The sequence below is a fragment of the Pseudorasbora parva genome, chromosome 4 (assembly GCF_024679245.1).
Source record: "Pseudorasbora parva isolate DD20220531a chromosome 4, ASM2467924v1, whole genome shotgun sequence".
In the NCBI taxonomy this organism is placed as follows: Eukaryota; Metazoa; Chordata; class Actinopteri; order Cypriniformes; family Gobionidae; genus Pseudorasbora; species Pseudorasbora parva.
This window is the reverse complement of record NC_090175.1, coordinates 16,345,611-16,365,124: the sequence shown is the minus strand read 5'-3', so window position 1 is coordinate 16,365,124 and position 19,514 is coordinate 16,345,611. Positions and strand designations below refer to the sequence as shown.

Genomic DNA, 19,514 nt, shown 5'->3' with positions numbered 1-19,514 from the left:
TCGACACGGTGCCATCGAGTGTTAAAACGCGAAAGCGAAGCTTAAATTTATGGGTATGTCCCTCTTTGGCTAAAAATATATATATATATATATATATATATATATATATATATATATATATATATATATATTCTGCTAAATTACATTAATGAGAATATGAGCTTAGTTGTCATAAAAATGTAATAAAAAAAATATCTTAAATGTAGAAGTTTCTCATATTCAGAGATGGGTTTTTAAAAGTTGTCGACTGTCGTGTAATTGAATAACAAAAAAAGCGGTGCGATGCATGAGGTGTGGGAATCCGGCAGGGGGCGCTATGTACATTTGGATTTCAATGGAATTATTTGGCATAAGCGCCTTTTTTGAATAAATTTAGACACATTGATTCGTCTTTTTTAAACAAAGTGCTGACTTTTATGGTAGCACATGATCTGTAGACAATACAAGTTGACTTCTGCTCAAGATTGTGTTAATAGTTTCTGTTTTTCTCCACCTGTGGACGTATGATGGTAAAAATATTTCATATGCAATATAGTGCATAGTCTTTCATATACAAGTGTCCCAAAAGCCTAATGTGTCAGTGTGTGTTTTTCTGAAGTCTTTCATGTGTTCAGTGACCCAAACTGCACGAACTGGGTGTCATGTGGCAGAAAACAATTGTAGGTTGTTGATTTTGGTTTAGCACTAGCTGACATCCTGCCAGATGAAAGAAGAGGCGAGAGAAACCGGACCTGCCAGATAACCCTAAACAAATCGTCATCCCTAACATCCAGGGAAAAGGAGGGATCAGAGCCCTAGCTCCAAATGTCCTGCTGCTGCTGCTGTTGTGGACTAGCCTACACAAGATATCTGTCATTTCATACAGCTTTCATATTCGTTTGCTTGTGGATTATCGCTTTTGAGCTTTGGACACGCATGAGGTCATGAATTCTGCTGAACAGACCATCACATGGTTAATAACGCTGGGTGTCCTGGAATCACCCAAAAAGACACTATCTGATCCTGAAGGATTTCTACAGGCATCTCTCAGAGATGGAGTGGTTTTGTGTAAACTACTGGAAAGACTGCGACCCGGTACAGTTTATACGGTAAGCTGTTGTTCACGAAGTCATGCAATGCAGTTTCATATTCGAGTAAATAAATTAGTTAACTTACACAAAAAACACTATGACAATTATATTTGTGTTCGCGCGCGTTTTGTCCACCGCACGTCCTAGATGTAGATATTAAAATAGTGTTTAATTATTTATTTGGTTTATTTATATCACCTGATTGAAAGGGGATCAAATATAAATATGTCAATAAAATCTCATGTAATCTGACGTGGCAAGACTGGTATTTAAATAATCATAAATAAAAAAACTGTGGCAGTAAATATATAAACGGAAATTAACCTTGGGATTCGTCCATAATATGAGTCGACCGCCATTGATTGTGGCAGAGAGAAGAAGATAGAGAGAGAGATAGAGGGGGAAACGACGATGTCCGGTTTGTGAACGGATTGTTCTTTTGGATATTTTAGCGAATCATTCACGAATCTGATTCTTTGAACCGAACTACCGGCAATTCACATAGGTAATTCATGTCCAATAACTGATGAGTAAACAAATAATAAATGCAGCGAATTCCTCTCAAATCTTTTGTTTTTATGAGCTAATGGCTTAACAAATACTTCAAATTACAGTGAATGCACTTACTCAACTTAAAAAACGTAATAAACAGCAGCATGTGCCATGGTTTTATTTTAACGTTTATGCTGCCTGCCTTCACGTGCTATCGGAAATGTCCTACTTCCCAGTTCTAAAGTCGTAATTCCGAGATGATCGCATTCACATTTTGACTTGAGGGCATCCATGTCCATGTCCATGTCCATGTCCATGTTTTTTGTTTTTTTTACTAGAAAACTATTCACGATCATTCTGATAGCAGGTGAATGGGGCAGGTCTCATCCATTGTTGTTGTTTTTACCGGTTCATTGGGAAGAATTGAAAAAAAGAATTGAAAGAATCATCAACATTGAAAATAGCCTATTTCTAAAATATTACCCCTTTATAATAGTTTCCTAAATATTTATTTTAACATGTTGGTGGTGGAACATTACTTTTTATAATTATAAATTTTTAATTAGGCTATATATAAAAATGCTAATGGTGTAGAGTAATTTGAGCACATTTCAACAAAGCTAAATTATCGTTGAACATCATTTTGCAGGTTAGTTATATGCTATGATATAAATGATATGTGGTTGTATCATTTAATTAATAATACATAAACGTTTTGTAAATTACATTAGAGAATGCGGCTGATATGGTCGATTTATACAGTGATGCTCAATAACTCTGGGATATCCCGTTCGTTGAAAACGTTGTATTGTATAAACAATATGTCGCATAGTTACAGCAGCCCATCGTGAAGATTAGACTTTGCTCTGACAGGCCAGGTAGTGTTTGCCTGTGCCAGCATGCCCCTCTCACTGAACCCAACCACAGCTATAGAGCACGTCATTTCCGCTATTCCTCCGCCAACTTCCCGATGAAGAATAAGTGGCTTTTTGCAGGAACGGGGCGATGATCTGGGATATAAACAAATGGCGTATTCGAATACGTTTTTGTTTATTTTTTGACAAACCTTTTTAAAAAGTACGTCTCGTGAGAGATTCATCTGTTCGCTTAATTTTCAGATCTATCAGGACCCGAGGAAGGACGAGTGTTTGAGTAATATCAGAGAGTTTGTGAAAGGCTGTTCATTATATCAAATAGAGGTGAGTATTGCATGATTGTTTGCGCTACTGCTTTAGTCATTTCATTTGCATGCTCATGTATATTTCTGTTATTGAGTCAGTGACTTGTTTGTGTGGTTTGAAGCAAATCAGGTCGCCAGACTGAGTCTCAGCTGGAGTTGGGAACAGACTAATGTGTCTGTGCGTTTTGTTTTTAGAGTTATTACTCCATCAGTTACAATGGCATTTAGTGGTATTGCGGTATCTTGACCTATCTGTTACCATGACAATTCCTTAAATGATTTATGCAACATTGCATTAATCTTCTTCAAGTCTCATGTGTAGATGTCCAGGTACTTTTTGTTTGCAGACAGCTTTTAACAGTCAATCGGTTGTAGGCAGTTTGATTAAAATAAACAAATTGAAATAAAAATGATCATCAATAAATTATTTAAAAGAGCCTTGTTGCCTGCAGTATGTAGGTAATCATGTTTTATTGTTAAGAACATGAATGAGAATGAATTGAGTTGTGAGACACAAATATGACAATAAATCCCAAGAAGAAGTATTTCAAGAAAATAATGTACATATGCCTCAGTTTATTCACAATATGCTGATTTACCTGTACATATTAAATATCCCAATACCATTTTCAGTCTTTTTCAGAATAAAGCAGAATGTGGACCTTAATCTGAAAGCAATGTGCTTGTAAGTCAAGTCAATTTGAGTTGAATAGCAATTTTCACAATACAGAGCAGCTTTACAGAAGATCATGATGTTAATGTTTATAGTATCCTAATATATTCATACCTTATATAGATGCATTTAACAGATTAAGAGCTGGGTGATAATATGGTTGGCATTTTGTAACAATACGCAAACAAGGCAAGCTGTTGCGATTACGTTTACGTGAGCATGTTGTATGTTTGTGGATGTACTGTTTATCCTACTTTAAAAATATTGCTGTCAGATAATATAGTTTAAATGTTGCGACATAATAAACAAGCAATACTTATATTTGCTTTATAGTATCTTTACTTAATTGTACTGTATTTATGCAGATAAAGTTGGATATAGTATATCCAGTTTATATATAGAGCTGTGCAATAAAATAGTTTACATTTTGCAAAGGGAACGTGATCTTAGTGAAACTGTTGTTAAAGGGTTAGTTTGCCCAAAAAATAAATAAAATCCCATAATTTACTGTCCTAGGTGTATATGACTTTCTTCTTTCAGACGAACACAATCTGAGTTATATTAAAATGTAAAAAATACCCTGGCTCTTCCAAGCTTTATAATGGGAGTGAATGGTACCTTAGATTTTGAATCCAAACAGTGCATCCGTCCATTATTACAGTGATACATACAGCTCCAGGGGGTTAAAAAAGGGGCAGTAGTAAAGCGAAGGGACCGAAGTTTACGCTACTTCTACATCCTACGTCATGTGTCGGGTCAGAGGTCACTCTTCTGCCGGCAGTCGACTCACATACATCCATTACCGGGACACCGGATTTTTTACCGGAAAATTACCGGATTTTTCGTTGAAAAAAAAACGTTTCGCTTCAGAAGGCCTTTGTTAACCCCCTGGAGGCATATGGATTACTTGTATGATGGATGGATGTGTTTTTAGGGCTTCAGAATATATGGTATGGTTCTCTCCCATTATAAAGCTTGGAAGCATCAGGATTTTTCTATATAACTCAGATTGTGTTTGGCTGAAAGAAGAATGTCATATACACCTTGGATGTCATGAGGGGAAGTAAATTATGGGGTAATATTAATTTTCATTTTTTGGGCGAACTAACCATTTAACATAGACTGCTGAATTACATTCGTAAGTATGTTCGTAAGTTTAACATTTCATAATGAACACTTCCCCTTCAGTAATTTACAGGGTGTGTAGCCAGTTGTTATGGGTGTTGCATCTGACAAATGTTAATGCCAGGTAAAAATGTATCTAGAGCCGTCCAGACTTGTTAGAAATGGCAGTGTATTGTAACAAAAATATCAGTGTTGATATGCTATAACAGTTCATATGTTTGTAAACATGATGTTCTGGCAGCTCATACTTCACGCAAATCCACTAGGTGTTGGTGTGAGACTGGATCAGATCCCTCACACACACAGTTTTTTGGGATTTCGAGCCAGTGCTGTTGTTAAACCTATTTTTATGGCTTGAATGTTGTTTTCAGATCCAGCTCTGCTCATTTTTCCTGCAGCTCTCTATGTCTGTACAGGCGATAGCATGTCTTTCCTTGAAAAAGCGTGCCATACAGAGCACAGTATGCAGCCATAAATTATTCACATTATAGTGCAATGAATTGTCACATGACCTTTGATTTACTGCATCCATGAAGTCTTACACTGGCTATGTAATGCATTTCTTTCAGATCTAATATGGTTGCATGTTTTAGTTTAAATGTAACGCTTTTCTCAAAAAGTCATCTTTTTAAGAATGACTTCAGTGCCGTTCTTTGTTCTTTTCTCAGAGAAAAGCTCAACTTCAAGTCTTCCAGAGTCGCGGCCAAAGCTGATTCGAAAGACCGCCGTTCGCCAGTTTCTGTGTTTACTAGAAGCACGCAAGCGCAACTCGGCCGTCATTATGTTAAGCCCCGCCCACCAACTCTATACACATTGGCCCTCATTTATCAATCTTGCGTAGAAACGGGTGTATATGTTGGCGTAAGATTATGCTTACACTCCTCTCACCGCCTGATTTATGAAACTGTGCGCACCTCTGCAATTCAGGTGTACGCAATACTTGCCCTTGATAAATCCCGCGGCTGAAAACGATCGTCATTAGAATAACACGCCCCTATATATTCAAGTCTCTGCCTCCCACACGCCCTCATTTTACGCCATGGACAAACAGAAGACGGCAAAGAAACGAAACTTCTCCGACGTGGAGATCGGGCGCGCTCAATCATCTCTTTAGTCCACTTAGTCAGGGCACTGATTAGGACATAAGTCAACGGGCTGACTCCCTGATCAGTGCTCTGACTACTGAACTATTGAGATGATTGAGATGCGCCCATCGAGACCATCACCAGGGAAGTGGAAAAAACCCGAAATTGTTTTATTTGGGAGTTTAAAGAGTGGGATTAAAGGCGCTCACAATAACAAAATATGGACCCAAATTACGAGTAGCTACTGTTAGTGTGGGGGTTGAGAAGCGCACTCCAGCAGTTTAAATAGCTGTTTGGATGATAAATTACCATCACTGCATTATTTTACAGCACTATTTTGAAACAATTAGCATTTAATTTCGTATCACGGCACATGTATTGGGGTGTACAATAGTGATGATGATGTGATGTGGAGTAAGATTCATTCACATTAATAATTACATGACAATTTGTAAGATTCTTCTTCTTATTATTATGATTATTATTCTTAATGACGCTTGTTATTTAGAAGAAAATGCCGTTTTTATTGATTTTATTATTATTTAAAAGAAGAAGGCCATTTTTATTATTTTGTCAGTCTGAATTATTTTAGTTCCAGTCCGTGCGCAGCTGCTGGGCCAGGCGCGGGCCTGAAACGTCAGATAAAGCGCACATGCTCGCGACTGGAGGAATACATATGCCTACAGATCAAACACTTTGGTAAAGTCACACAAATTAAACATTGACGTTCATGTTACACAAAAATAAACACTAAATGTTGTTGTTGTGGTTTTTAACAGTGGGTCATATAGCATATCTTGTCAGTGCGTTTTGTGGTGTTAGGAATTGTTTTTCTGCGCATTTTCGCACTATCTCAAACGTGCGTACACCACCTCCTGAGCTGGCATAGGATTTGAGCGTGCCGTACGCCAACGTCCATATTGATAAATCTCAAAGTCACCGTGGGTTTGGGTGTACGCAAGGTGTACGCTGGAAATTTGGTGTACGCACTTTTGATAAATGAGGGCCAATGTGATTGGCCCAACCAGAGTTTGGTTTTTACAGCTCAGAAGGGTATTGAGAGTTGCTAGACGATACTCGCAGCAGATTAGATTTGCTGCCGATAGGTTGCGTCTAGATTTCTAGGCTAATCCCATGGAACAGTTTATACGAAATGCTATAAAATCGCTTGGATGTTCAAATTTGATTTCCATTAGCATCCCGAAACGAAGATAGCTTTGCAGATAGCTTTAGTGTATGTGCAATGTCTTTTGAAACCAGATGCTATTTGCTAATTGTGGTACCCTACTGAAGCCAAAATTGTGGTACCGAGCCATCCCTAAATCAGAATGACTGCTGTGTTCGTTATTACACCCAAAAACAGAACACCACTATCGCTTAGACGCCGTTCTGCTCCAGCGTATCAACAATGGCGGACTATGATGAGAGCTCGCTCAGGGCGGGTTTGAGTTGAAACACTGCTGTCAGATAACAATCGTGGGAGGGGTGTCTGACCGTATGACGTCTTGCGGTCAAACGGCTTCATTTGAGACGGAAAAAGATATAAGGATATTAAAAAAAAACACTGGATGGATTTTTATCATTATAGGATGGTTGTGTACGGGCACTGCCAACACACATCTCCGTACAGTCAACTGTAAAAGTGCATGTAGCATTATATGGCCCCTTTAAAGGTGCAGCGTGTAGTATTTATGAGGCTCTATTAACAGAAATGCGATATAATATACATAACTATGTTTTCAGCGGAGTATAATAAACCATTATGTTTTGTATTACTTTAGAATGAGCCATTTCTATCCACAGAGCCCCACCAAACAGACCTTTGTATACACTGAATTAATTATAAATTGTAAATGGATGTGTAATGTGTAAATAGATATTCTAGACAATTTTAAGTCGTAATGTGAGAAGGATATATTAAATTGTAGATGCCGTTCGATAAATTTTTTTGTGTATAAGTATGTCAATTTTCTTTAGAGCACCTCCCTTGAATAGCTCCAGGACATTAAAATTCAGCCAAAAGTGTTTCAAATGTGTTCAGCTCTTAGAATATAAAGAGACCCAGAATCTGCCCTACCTAAATGTACGGCCAGGAGCCACTACTGGTGCTGTGTACGTATGTTGCTCTGTATGGAATTTGTTTCTCTATATGAATGTTGTTGTGTGGGACGGTTATGGCTCTGTGTGTGTGTGTGTGTGTAACTGTGTTTCATGAGTGCCAGTGTCTTCGGTTCTTCTAGCCAGCTGTGAGAGGTTCAGACAAGCCCTCTATTGTGGTGAATGGAGTTGTGTGTTTGAATGGGCAGAGCTGCCAGCTCATTAATGGTGCTGTGGGGTTTGGCACAGGCCGGAATGAAGAGAGGCACTCCACTAAAACTACTTTTTGAAATGGTGTGGCTGGGTGACTGGTTTAAAGAGAAAGAGCAAGAAGGAATTTAATTCCACTACAGTGATGGCAGATGATGTAATGTAGACTTAGATGTGTGTGATGATTGTTGTTGGTGCTTGAGTGTTGGGGATTAGACTTTAGGCTTGTATCAAGTACTGAATATTAATGAATGAATGCCTTTGTGTCTCTTTTTTGAGAGCTTCACCCAATTCATTTGAGCAAATAAACACATTTCTTAATTATCTGAAAGGTGTTGATGAAAGAAACTTTATCCTGACACATTCATCCTTATATGTTAGATAACCTTAAAAATATTATTACAATTTAAAATGGCTGTTTTCTATTTTAATACATTTGTAATTTATTCCTGTTATGGCAAAGCTGAAATTTCAGCATCATTATTCCAGTCTTCAGTGTCACATGATCCTAATGATTTACTGGACATTAAACATTTATTATTATTATTATTATTATTATTATTATTATTATTATTATTATTATTATTATTATTATTATTAAACATAATAATGGAAACCATGTCACATCTTTTCAGGATTATTTGATATAAAGTTTTATTTAAAGAAATCATAACAATTAAAATGTAACATCTTTATTGTCATTTCTGATCAATTTAATGTGTACTTGCTGATTAAAATGAATAATTTCTTAAATTAAATTAAAATCCTCTCCAATCAGCGTAGCAGAAAAATAGTTGTGATAAAGCTACAGGTTACTTTTAAGACAGATGAACCCAAATTATAATACATGCTAAAAAAAATTATCAATCAAGTTTCATTGTTGTTTTACATGGATACTTATACATTATGGAATTAAAATGGTTTGCAACCACCATTTTTGTAAAAATTACATTTTTTTGCATGCTTCCTAGCTGTGCACTGAGGTAAACCATTCATAGGTTGATTTGACCAAAATGTAGTGGTTTTTTAATTTTAATAATCATAGTGAAATGCAAACAAGCTGATCCAACAAGAAACAGTGTGTGTGTGTGTGTGTTTGTGTGTGTGTGTGTGTGTGTGTGTGTGTGAGCCTGTTTATGTGGTTTATGAGGACACAAATTTGTTTAACTACATGGGTATTACACTGGTATTACTCTATAAAGGTGGTTTATGAGGACACATCAAATGTCCTCATAATTCAAATGGCCTTAAAAACATACTAAATGATGATTTTTTGAGAAAGTAAAACTGCAGAATGTTTCCTGTGATGGGTAGGTTTAGGGGTAGGGGCAGTGTAAGGGGATAGAAAATACGGTTTGTACAGTATAAAAACCATTACGCCTATGGAGAGTCCCTGTAAACCACATAGACCAACATGTGTGTGTGTGTGTGTGTGTGTGTGTGTGTGTGTGTGTGTGTGTGTGTGTGTGTGTGTGTGTGTGTGTGTGTGTGTGTGTGTGTGTGTGTACACACCGATCAAGGACCACTTTCAATCTCCATCTTATTGCCTTGTATCTTTTGAAGAGTTAAAGTCAAGCTGGTGTCAGATCAGGCCAGTTTTGGGGCAGTTCGTTTTGCTTGGGATGAGCTTATGTGTCCAGATGGCCCAGAGAGCAGCAGGTAGTCTAAGAGCCAGACACACACACACACACACAAATATTGAGCTTAGCTAAATATTCCCTCCGAGGAGCAGACACATTTTACAGAGAATCTTTGATCATTATAAATGAATGTACGTTCATGTAATGTACTTTTTTTGATTTGGAAATAGAAATTCAATTCTGCAGAATATGCACCTACTCTTATGAATGATTGTTACTGTTCGGCCGTTTTGCATGTCTTCCGGATTTGCATATGTAGCGTTAAATGACATGGGTTACAATCCATCCTCTACTTAAACTGTCCATCCAAGGTTAATATTTAGACATGAAGCTTCTCATCATGTTTAGTGCTTGGCTCTGCATCACTGCACTTGTTTGATCAAAAATACAGTACAAACAGAATTATTACAATTTAAAATAAAAGTTTTCTATTTTAATATATTTTTTAAAATGTAAAATACTTGTGATCAAAGCTTAATTTAGCATCATTACTCCAGTCTTAAGTGTCTCATGATCCTTCAGAAATCATTCTAATATGATGATTTGCTGCTCAAGAAACATTTATTATTCTTATCAGTGTTGAAAACAGTTGTGTTGCTAAATATTTTTGTAGAAATCTTGATTCTTTGAATTAATAGAAAGTTAAAAACTACATTTACTTGAAATTTTAATCAAAATCATGACATTATACAATTCTTTCCTGTTATTTATTTAATCAATTCACATGTTCTTGCTGAAAAAGTATTTATTTATAATAATAAAAAATCGTACTTAGCCTAAAATTTTAAACGGTCATGAATTAAGCCAATCTTGTATTGCAGACTGAAAAACAATATTTGTCATGTTGGGACTTGTTATCCTACTGCACTCAAGGAACGTATCATGTGACTTATGATCTTGCTAATCTAAAATTAATACATTTCCTTTAAAAAAAAGAAATTTTCAGTATGACCAGAGTAGCAGATTCTATGTTTTCATCCACTTCATTATTTAAGTAGATGTGTTTTTGTTTTTTGCATATGTAATTGTGGCATTTTTCCCCTCTGCAGGTGTTTGAGGCCAATGACTTGCTTCTGGGCCAGAACTTCTCCAAAGTCTTGAATTGTTTGGTTGCACTCAACAAAGCAACTTCAGGTGAGATATGTCTGCATTATCAGACCCGTCTGATAGTAAGTTTACAAAATAAGTTTTATTTTGTTTATAAAATAAGTCGATGTCATGGGTAAAAAACTGTGATATATATATTGTGTAATGTATATAATGTGTATATATATATATATATATATATATATACAGTCCCTGACAAAAGTCTTGTCGCTTATCTATTTTCTAGAAATACCTGATATTAACCTGACTTTTAATTAATTAATTGGTGTTAGAAATAGCTCATATGAAAAGCTAAAACCCTCCCAAATGATGTTTAATGCACTGAAATAAATAATTTTCACAGAAAAAATATTTATCATTTAATCAAGACAGAAAGGTCAAATTTTGGCAAGACAAAAGTTTTGTCGCCTATACAGAAATGGAACAAATTTACTGCAGATACAAATATATGTCAGCAAATTAAGTTGTGGTGCTGTGAGATCCAAATTTAATATCTTGTATGACTTCCATGAGCTTGAAGGACTGCATCCATGTGGTTTGGCAAGGATTCATACAATTTATTGATGAAGTCATCAGGAATAGCTAAGAAAGCAGTCTTGCATGCCTCCCAGAGTTCATCAATATTCTTTGGTTTCGTCTTCCATGCGTCCTCTTTCATCCTACCCCACATATGCTCAATGATGTTCATGTCTGGTGACTGGGCTGGCCAATCCTGGAGCATCTTGATCTTCTTCGCCTTGAGGAACTTTGATGTGGAGATGGAAGTATGCGATGGAGCACCATCCTACTGCAGAATTTGGCCTCTTTTATGGTTGGGAATATAAGAGGTAGCCAAGATTTCTTGGTATTTTAGACTATTGATGTTGCCTTCCACCCTGCAGATCTCTCGCACACCCCCATACTGGATGTAACCCCAGACCATGATTTTTCCGCCACCAAACTTCACTGTTTTCTGGGTGAATCTCGGATCCATTCTGGTCCAGTAGGTCTCCTGCAATATTTGCGGCGACTGTGGTGTAATTCAACAGAAGATTCATCTGAAAAATCCACCTTCTGCCACTTTTCCAGCGTCCATCCTTTTAGCAGGCTGTGGGCCTTGGCAAATGCCACACGGTTTTTCAATTGTCTTTTGTTTAGTGCTGGCTTCCGGGCACTGATTCGACCATGGAGGCCATTTCGAGACAGAATCCGACAAACTGTTCTGGTTGACACAGGGACTTCAGGTGACCAGGTCTCGTGGAGCTCTGCTGCAGTGGAAAATGGGCTGGCCTTGGATTTTCAAGCCAACAAACGGTCCTCTCGAGCAGTTGTCTTGTGGGGTCTGCCTGACCTGGGCTTGTCAAAATGTCTCCAGTCTCTTCAAATCTTTTTTTTTATCCCCTGTACTTGACGCTGAGACACATTGAAGGTGTCTGCCACATCAGCAGTGGATCTGGTCTTCAGCCTCTTGATAATCAAAACTTAAGTCTCAGGGTGAATCTTAGGCATGTTTGCAGAGGTCTAAATGCAGTTGATGTGAAGGTCTAGCGTACTGGGGTTCTTTTTATACACACTTGAGACCTAATTGATCCATTATTAGTCACAGGTGAAGCTCATATGACAAGGTGACAACACTTATGTCTTTGCAAAAATTGACTCAATGGGCTTTACCAAGCTGTGAATATTAGAATACTTTTTGAAAGTTTAGTTTTTCACTGAAACATTATCACAAAAGCTGGTGGGATTAAAATGAGCCATTTCTTGTAAAAAAATCTTGATTAGAAATATATTTCAGCGGCACTTTAGGTCAATTTGTACACAAGCGACAAGACTTTTGTCAGGGACTGTATATATTAATATTATCTCATAATTTGGCAGCAGTTATATAATAGGCTTCTGTCACTTTAAGACCTCACACATGGTTTTCTTTCTCAACTGTTTACATTCTCTTAAAACATAACTGACTGCGACTGCGAGTACTGCTAAGAACGGCATTTTGACATTATTTGGTGTGTATTTAACTGTTTATGAGCAATAATCAGCAAAAAGAACTCAATTTAGTACCGGCACTTTGGGTGTGAGCACAAAATCTGCGGTAATGGGTAAAATGATGCGCAATATGCGCAATCCCACTGAAATACAAGCCCTTTAACACCAACAATATCCATCCTGAGCAAATTAAAGGGGAGGCGAGTGTCAACTCGCTGCCGGAGAGATGAGAGAGTGAGAAAGCACAGCTGGTATTGTGTATCTGTTCTGCAGAAAATGATTTCTAGAAGCGTTTCTGATGTTCCAGTGTTGAAATGTATAAAAAATCTATATTTTTGAGAACACTGCACTATGGCCCTGTCCCAAATGGCACACTTAATGTACACTTTCGTGTTGTGGACTTACAATGGCCATTGCGTGTGCGTGTCCGTTAAGTCCACAAGACCGTAGGGTGTCATTTAAGCTTAAAGGGATACTTCACCGCTTTTTCATATTAAACTATTTTATTCCCTTAACTAAGACGAGTTGACTCTTTTATGTTTGTCACATTATAGCGTATCACAGAGCAACCAAAGACCTCTACATCATTGTCTCTTTAGCCCCGCCCACTGATGCATGCATCGTGTAGTAGTAAATTAAGTCGCTGTGACGATCTGATAGCATTTAGCTTAGCCCACTAAGCCCAGTTCATTCACTATGGTACCAAACAGAGATCAAGTTAGAAGCCACCAAACACCTCCACCTTTCCCCTATTTAAATACAGTTACATGAATAGCCGAACTACCAAGTATGGTGACACAAAATAAAACGTTACGCTTTTCTAAGTGGGATGTGAAGGAGGATTTTTTAGCCGGGACTAGTCGAAGTACTCTCAGAAGTGCTATTCCGCCATACATTATAGTTCTCATTTAGTGTTTTTCTCATTTATTGAAATAGGTAAAACGTGGAGGTGTTTGGTCACATCTAGCTTGATCTCTTGATGTTTGGTACCATAGTGAATGAACTGGGCTTAGTGGGCTAAGCTAAATGCTATCAGATCGTCACCGTGCGTCAGAGAGATTAAGAGCACACACTGAGACGAGAGAGGGATGTATCAACTCATCTTAGTTAAGGCAATAACATTTAATATGAAAAAGCGGTGAAGTATCCCTTTAAGTGCTACTTTAAAGAAGGTTGCTTGTGAGCGCCCCATTTGCGGCTGCTGTGCGCCCTTGATGTGCACTTCAGCTGAGCCCGCAAGTTTGCGAGCTACGCAGAGGACTTCTACCCGGCAGTCAAAGCGGCAAGTGTGGACTCAGAGGAAGACCGTGAGGGTTTAGGGTGCCATTTGGGACAGGGCCTATTTTAGTTTATTTCAAATGCCCTTTTTAAAAAACTACAATTGAAAAGTACTAGTAAGAGTGACTGAGTTACACCCCACTGCTGAAATTCACTCGCATTTTGTTGGTGTTAATATCTGTCTGTATATAAAAACAATGTCTTTTAAATATCCCTATTGCTAAGTGGACGTGTGTGTGTGTGTGTGTGTGTATTATTCTCTGGTTGTAGAGTCCGGTGGTGGGAGTAATTCTGTGTGTTCTCGTCCCTCGTCTTCTCTGCGGATCAAGTCCTTCGACTCGCTCAACTGTTCGCCCAATCAAAGGAGATCATCCAGACACAAGTACAACCAGTACCGCAGTCTGGTGAGAATCACAACCACTCCACACCCTCATGAAGAATAAAATACCTTTTCTAAGCTCCTGGAAAACAGACTGAATTTATTTTAAGAATGATTGTCAAAGGTACTGTTCAATTCTCTATGTGCTACATGTTTTTGAGTGAAAAAAATACTTTGTATGCTAGTAAATTGAAACCTCAAACAAATAACGCGGAATGAGAATGTGTTGAAAATTCTCTCTGTGTTTTCTCCTCCCTTTCTCTGTAGGACATGTCTGAAAACAATGCCCCTCAGGTGCTGGTAAAAGCTCGGTTCAACTTCCAGCAGACCAATGAGGACGAGCTGTCCTTCAGTAAGGGTGACATCATCCAGGTGATGCGGCAGGAAGACGGCGGGTGGTGGGAGGGGTCTTTCAATGGCAAGACCGGCTGGTTTCCTAGCAACTATGTCAAAGAGATCAAAGGCTCTGGTTAGTATTTGACACTTTTACACCTTCAAAAGTTTTAGTTGCAGAAGTTGAACCACGACGATTTCTTGTAGGAAGACAACAGATCTAGGCTCCTGCAAGACCGGACAAGCCAAATTAACTAGAGGGAAAAGTCTTACTCATACACCTCTCACAGACAAACAAGAAAAGCAGTAGAGATGATAAGAGAATTTTGTATCCCCGATTTACCTGCTGATTTTCTTCTGTGTCCTAGTGTTACCATAATATTTTCATAAAAGACCTGCTGAGTATGTGTATAGATCAGAAAATTGCTTTTGGCAGCTGCATGTTAGGTTTACCCAGCTTAAAATATTTGAGTGATATATATATTTTTTAAAGCCTCATTTTTTACGAAGCAGTACGAATTGAGAATGTAAAATCTGCCCAGGTCCATTAAAAGGGTGATTATAGGAGGACTTACAGGCTTAATGAAAATGTGCCAAAAGAGAACTGAATAGCTGCTCTCTGCAAAAGCCCAAAACTGTGAGATTATGTGACCGTTACAAGCTCACACTGGAAAAATGTGTGTGCATTCAAACCATGTTGGGTATAGGTGCTGGATACAATGCAGCAACCGAAGAATAAAAAGAGTAAATGTTAGGACGCTTCATCGAAAGGCCTGAATGTGACGTCAAAGTCTTGAAAAATCTGCTGATCTAGTTGTGCCTGTACTTTAGAGTTGACCTTTCCCTGCAAACATTTTCATCCCACCAAATTTTTTTTGGAAAGACATCTCTTGTTTTCACCAAGGCATTTATTTGATCAAAAATAAAATATAAACTACAGTAAAATTAATGTGATTTTTTTTTTTTTTTTTTTTTTTTTTTTTTACAAAATCAAAATAGCTTTTTTTATTTTAATATATTTTAAAATGTATTCATGTGATGCAAAGGGGAATTTTCAGCATTATTACTCCAGTCTTAAGTGTCAAATCATTCTATTATGATGATTTGCTGCTCAATAAACATTTATTATTATTATTATCAATGGTGAAAACGGTTATACAGCTTAAAGGGGCCATGAACAGCATTTTTTAATATAAGGTTTTCTGCAGTCCACTCAATCTTGATAACATTATGTTAACATAAAAAAAAACATCCTGATTTAGAAGTAATAAACTATTCTATTCGGTTTATGACCCTCTTTTTCGAACACTCCATTTTGATGGGCGTGCTGCATTTAAGACATGGAAGTAACTGCCCACTGCTATGATAGGGTAACACTTTATTTTATTTTACAGTGTCCTTGTTACACGTTACGTAGTTACAACTATACTTATGCATAATTACATGCAATTTTGTTAGTTCATGTAGTTAATTATTATGGCAATTCTAAAGTGCAGATCAACGCACACTATATATTAGCACACTTAATATTAGCTCTAACAGCTACCATTGCCCACAACCCATTGCACGTTGGATGAGGATTCATTTAGAATTACAAACATAAAAAGTGTAAAAAAAAATATATTTAAAAGAAATATATATGTATGTATATATATATGTATGTATATATATATATATATATATATATATATATATGTGTGTATATATATGTATATATATATATATATATATATATATATATATATATATATATATATATATATATATATATATATATATATATATATATATATAAACATGACAAATTTTCGAGTCCGATGGTTAAGTAGAGAGGTTTTTAAGTGAATATTTCTCATTATCTAAACTGACAAAATTATATTTATTCAGTGTTATCCACAATATATTTAATCTGCAACAGCATTGTAAGCTTTTGTAATGATACGATTGGCCATTACCTTTTAAATGCACCATCATATTTAAACTGCAAACGCATGAGGAGAGTCTCCGCATGAAAGAGCTTCGATTGGCAGATCATCACGCTACTATATTTGCATCTCGATATGAAAGGAAAATAAATGAAATTGAATGTGGAGGATTTGAACTGTGACGATGATTGGCAGGGCAGTTTAAACGGTGACAGGATGCACGTAACTACGATAGAGTCTGTTAAAGATGAAGTAGTAGTATGTGTTAAAGCTTGCATACATTTTTACTACACATTTAAAAGTTTGCAATTTTCTTCACAAAAAGAGTACATTTAAAGGGTTAGTTCACCCAAAAATGAAATTGATGTCATTAATGGCCCTTTCTGGACATGGACAGTATAGTGTGCATACACTTACGATACGCTGTCGGACTAAATATAAAATATCTTAAACGGTGTCCTGAAGATAAACGGAGGTCTTACGGGTGTGGAACGACATTAGGTTGAGTCGTTAATGACATCAATTTCATTTTGGGGTGAACTAACCCCTTTAAGGGTGTAGTATAAGTAGCTAAATTGAGACGCAGAAATAGTGTTACTGACTAACTTCATTAAAATAAAGTTCGCCCACACTTTCGTAATGGTAGAATCACAAGGATCACAATGCAAAGACACAACTTGGCACTTCAAAACGTCTTGTAAACCTCAGAGGCTTTTTTTTTTTTTACCTACAAGAAAGCATTGCGTTCTGAAACTTACAGGATTTTTTTTTTTGGTGCAATGACCTCTTATGTCGAAAGATCAAGGGAAATATGATTTCTCATTTCATGACTCAGTGGAAACTTGATCCATTTTCTTAAAGATTCTTTGATGAATAGAAAGATAAAACAAAACAATTTATTTGAAATAGAAATCTTTACAAATTAAATGTCTTCACTGTGTCTTTTAATGCATCCCTGCTGAATGAAAGTATTAATTATCTGTAGATACTGTATATTTTAAATATCCAGCTCTTACAAAGCCTTATCTCAGTGTATGCATGCTGCAGTATAAACAGAACCTCTCACCCTTGCTATTCAGTCCAAACATAAATAGCATATACACCCAATGACGCCAAACAGATGCTTCCCTCTCATGTATGGGAAATGGCCTTAATGTGTATTCAACCCAGCTTGAATGGAAATAGTTTAGGTTGACATCAGAGCTTGAACATCCAGAGCTTAACAGGAAGGAAAACACAATCTAAAAACAAAGACAGGAAGTGCAGCGACCAGAAGACACCACTTCCCCTTTCCTCTTCACACTCCAGTTTATTCCACTCTCCGAGCACTTAGTGATCCAGACTCTTTTATATAATTTACTTTTGGTAAATGCATCACTTGAAGTAGACATTAATAGTGTATTGATTTCTTTCGTCATCACAAAAATGGCTGCATCACAGCCAAGAGTAGGAAATAATGATTAAAAGAATAGTTCATCAAAAAAAGAAAATTCTGTCATTTTATTTATTCATGTCATTTCAAACATGTGACACTTACTTTCTTTTATGGTACACAAAGGTAGAGGAAGAACCTGTAATACAGGCTTGGACGAGAGGGAATGAATGCATGCTGACAAAATTGTAATTTTGGTTGAATTATTCCTTTAAAACTAGATGTGCTAAGTATGATTATCTCAGTACGCAACACTAGTGAATGGTTCCGTTTGTAAAGTTGAGCTTTTGGAGAACTTAGGGAAGCAAAGGGAAACAAACAAAAAAAGAAACACATTTGCAAAATGGAGAATAATTGTATCATTTTCAATAGCTATGTTTCCATCCACCTATTTTTATGCAAATTATGGGATGTTGCATTAAAAATACTGGATGGAAACGCCAAGATATGGATAAATTCAAAAAAATTAGCGCTTAATTGAGGTGGATACATTTTTCATCAGATAAAAAGACATACACAAACTACAATGGAAATTGTACTGAATAAATCCCTGGATGCACATCACATGATTTTGATAACTGGACTAACCAGCGGATCAGTTTTATTGTATGATCAAATGTTGGTTTGATCATAATTCTGAAATGCCTGAGCGAAGTCTGTTATCAGAATGATTTGGTATAATAACCTCCCAGATGCGCGTCTCACATGATTGTTTTCCCAAACTGCAGGCATTTGAACGCAAAATAACATGACAGCGTTTATTGCGTTTGTCAGAGTTTTTTATGATGTACTAAAAAAGAGCCACAGTGGTTTCCCATATTGCAGCATCTGCCATTTTTATTACAGATATTTAGCATCAGTCTCCCTGGAAGTGACGGTTTTATTCTCTTGAACACATGGGATGGAAAAGTGTTTTTTGCGATGTTCCAATTTTGCACAGGAGTTAAATTAGGAACTTTGGATGGAAACAGTGCTAATGATCTGATTGTTTGCATGCATGATGAGGAATGTTCAAGCTGATATTTTTTGAAGATTCCAGGAGGTTCAGTTCACACATTATGTTACGGATATTCGTGTAAATGAACCATATGGATTGAAATGTTCAAACTGATGTAAGAGGTGTAATGTTTTCCTGTAAACCCAGATCTCCCCCTCTAGATATCAAAATCTAATATTGCTGCCCTGACTGCTCACTGCGGGAGAGATGTTCTTTAATATTCAATAACAGAAACAAAATGCTTCCAGATGTTGGTCTAACATGACCTTCTTACCTTTTGTTCTGTTTTTGCTCTCTTAAACAGACAAACCTGTCTCTCCCAAGTCTGGAACACTGAAGAGTCCGCCCAAGGGCCTTGAGACCACTAACTTTTGCAAGACTTACTATAATGTGGTAAGAGAGATGTGCTGTAGTGTTGCATGTAACACCTCCCACGTGGAAGATGTTTAGAGCTGTAGGGATTATTTGAGAGCAGAATATTGTATTGCACTAGTATTTCCCTAACCAAATAGGCAAGTACACC

General features: G+C 37.0%; 1 protein-coding gene across 3 annotated transcripts in view; it reads left to right on the top strand.

Moving 5' to 3' along the window:
* The first annotated feature begins 703 nt into the window (after nt 1–703).
* Nucleotides 704–19,514, top strand: part of arhgef7b (Rho guanine nucleotide exchange factor (GEF) 7b) — a 41,725-nt gene continuing 22,914 nt past the window's right edge. The window contains exons 1-6 of one of the 3 annotated variants that reach the window (XM_067441071.1): nt 704–1,079; nt 2,654–2,761; nt 10,622–10,706; nt 14,196–14,329; nt 14,572–14,773; nt 19,296–19,384. In XM_067441071.1, the coding sequence (XP_067297172.1) occupies nt 924–1,079; nt 2,654–2,761; nt 10,622–10,706; nt 14,196–14,329; nt 14,572–14,773; nt 19,296–19,384 (774 nt within the window). In that variant the 5' untranslated portion in view covers nt 704–923. Of the gene's footprint in view, nt 1,089–2,653; nt 2,762–10,621; nt 10,707–14,195; nt 14,330–14,571; nt 14,774–19,295; nt 19,385–19,514 lie in introns of all 3 variants that reach the window. The other 2 variants (XM_067441069.1, XM_067441070.1) reach the window with 2 other exon arrangements.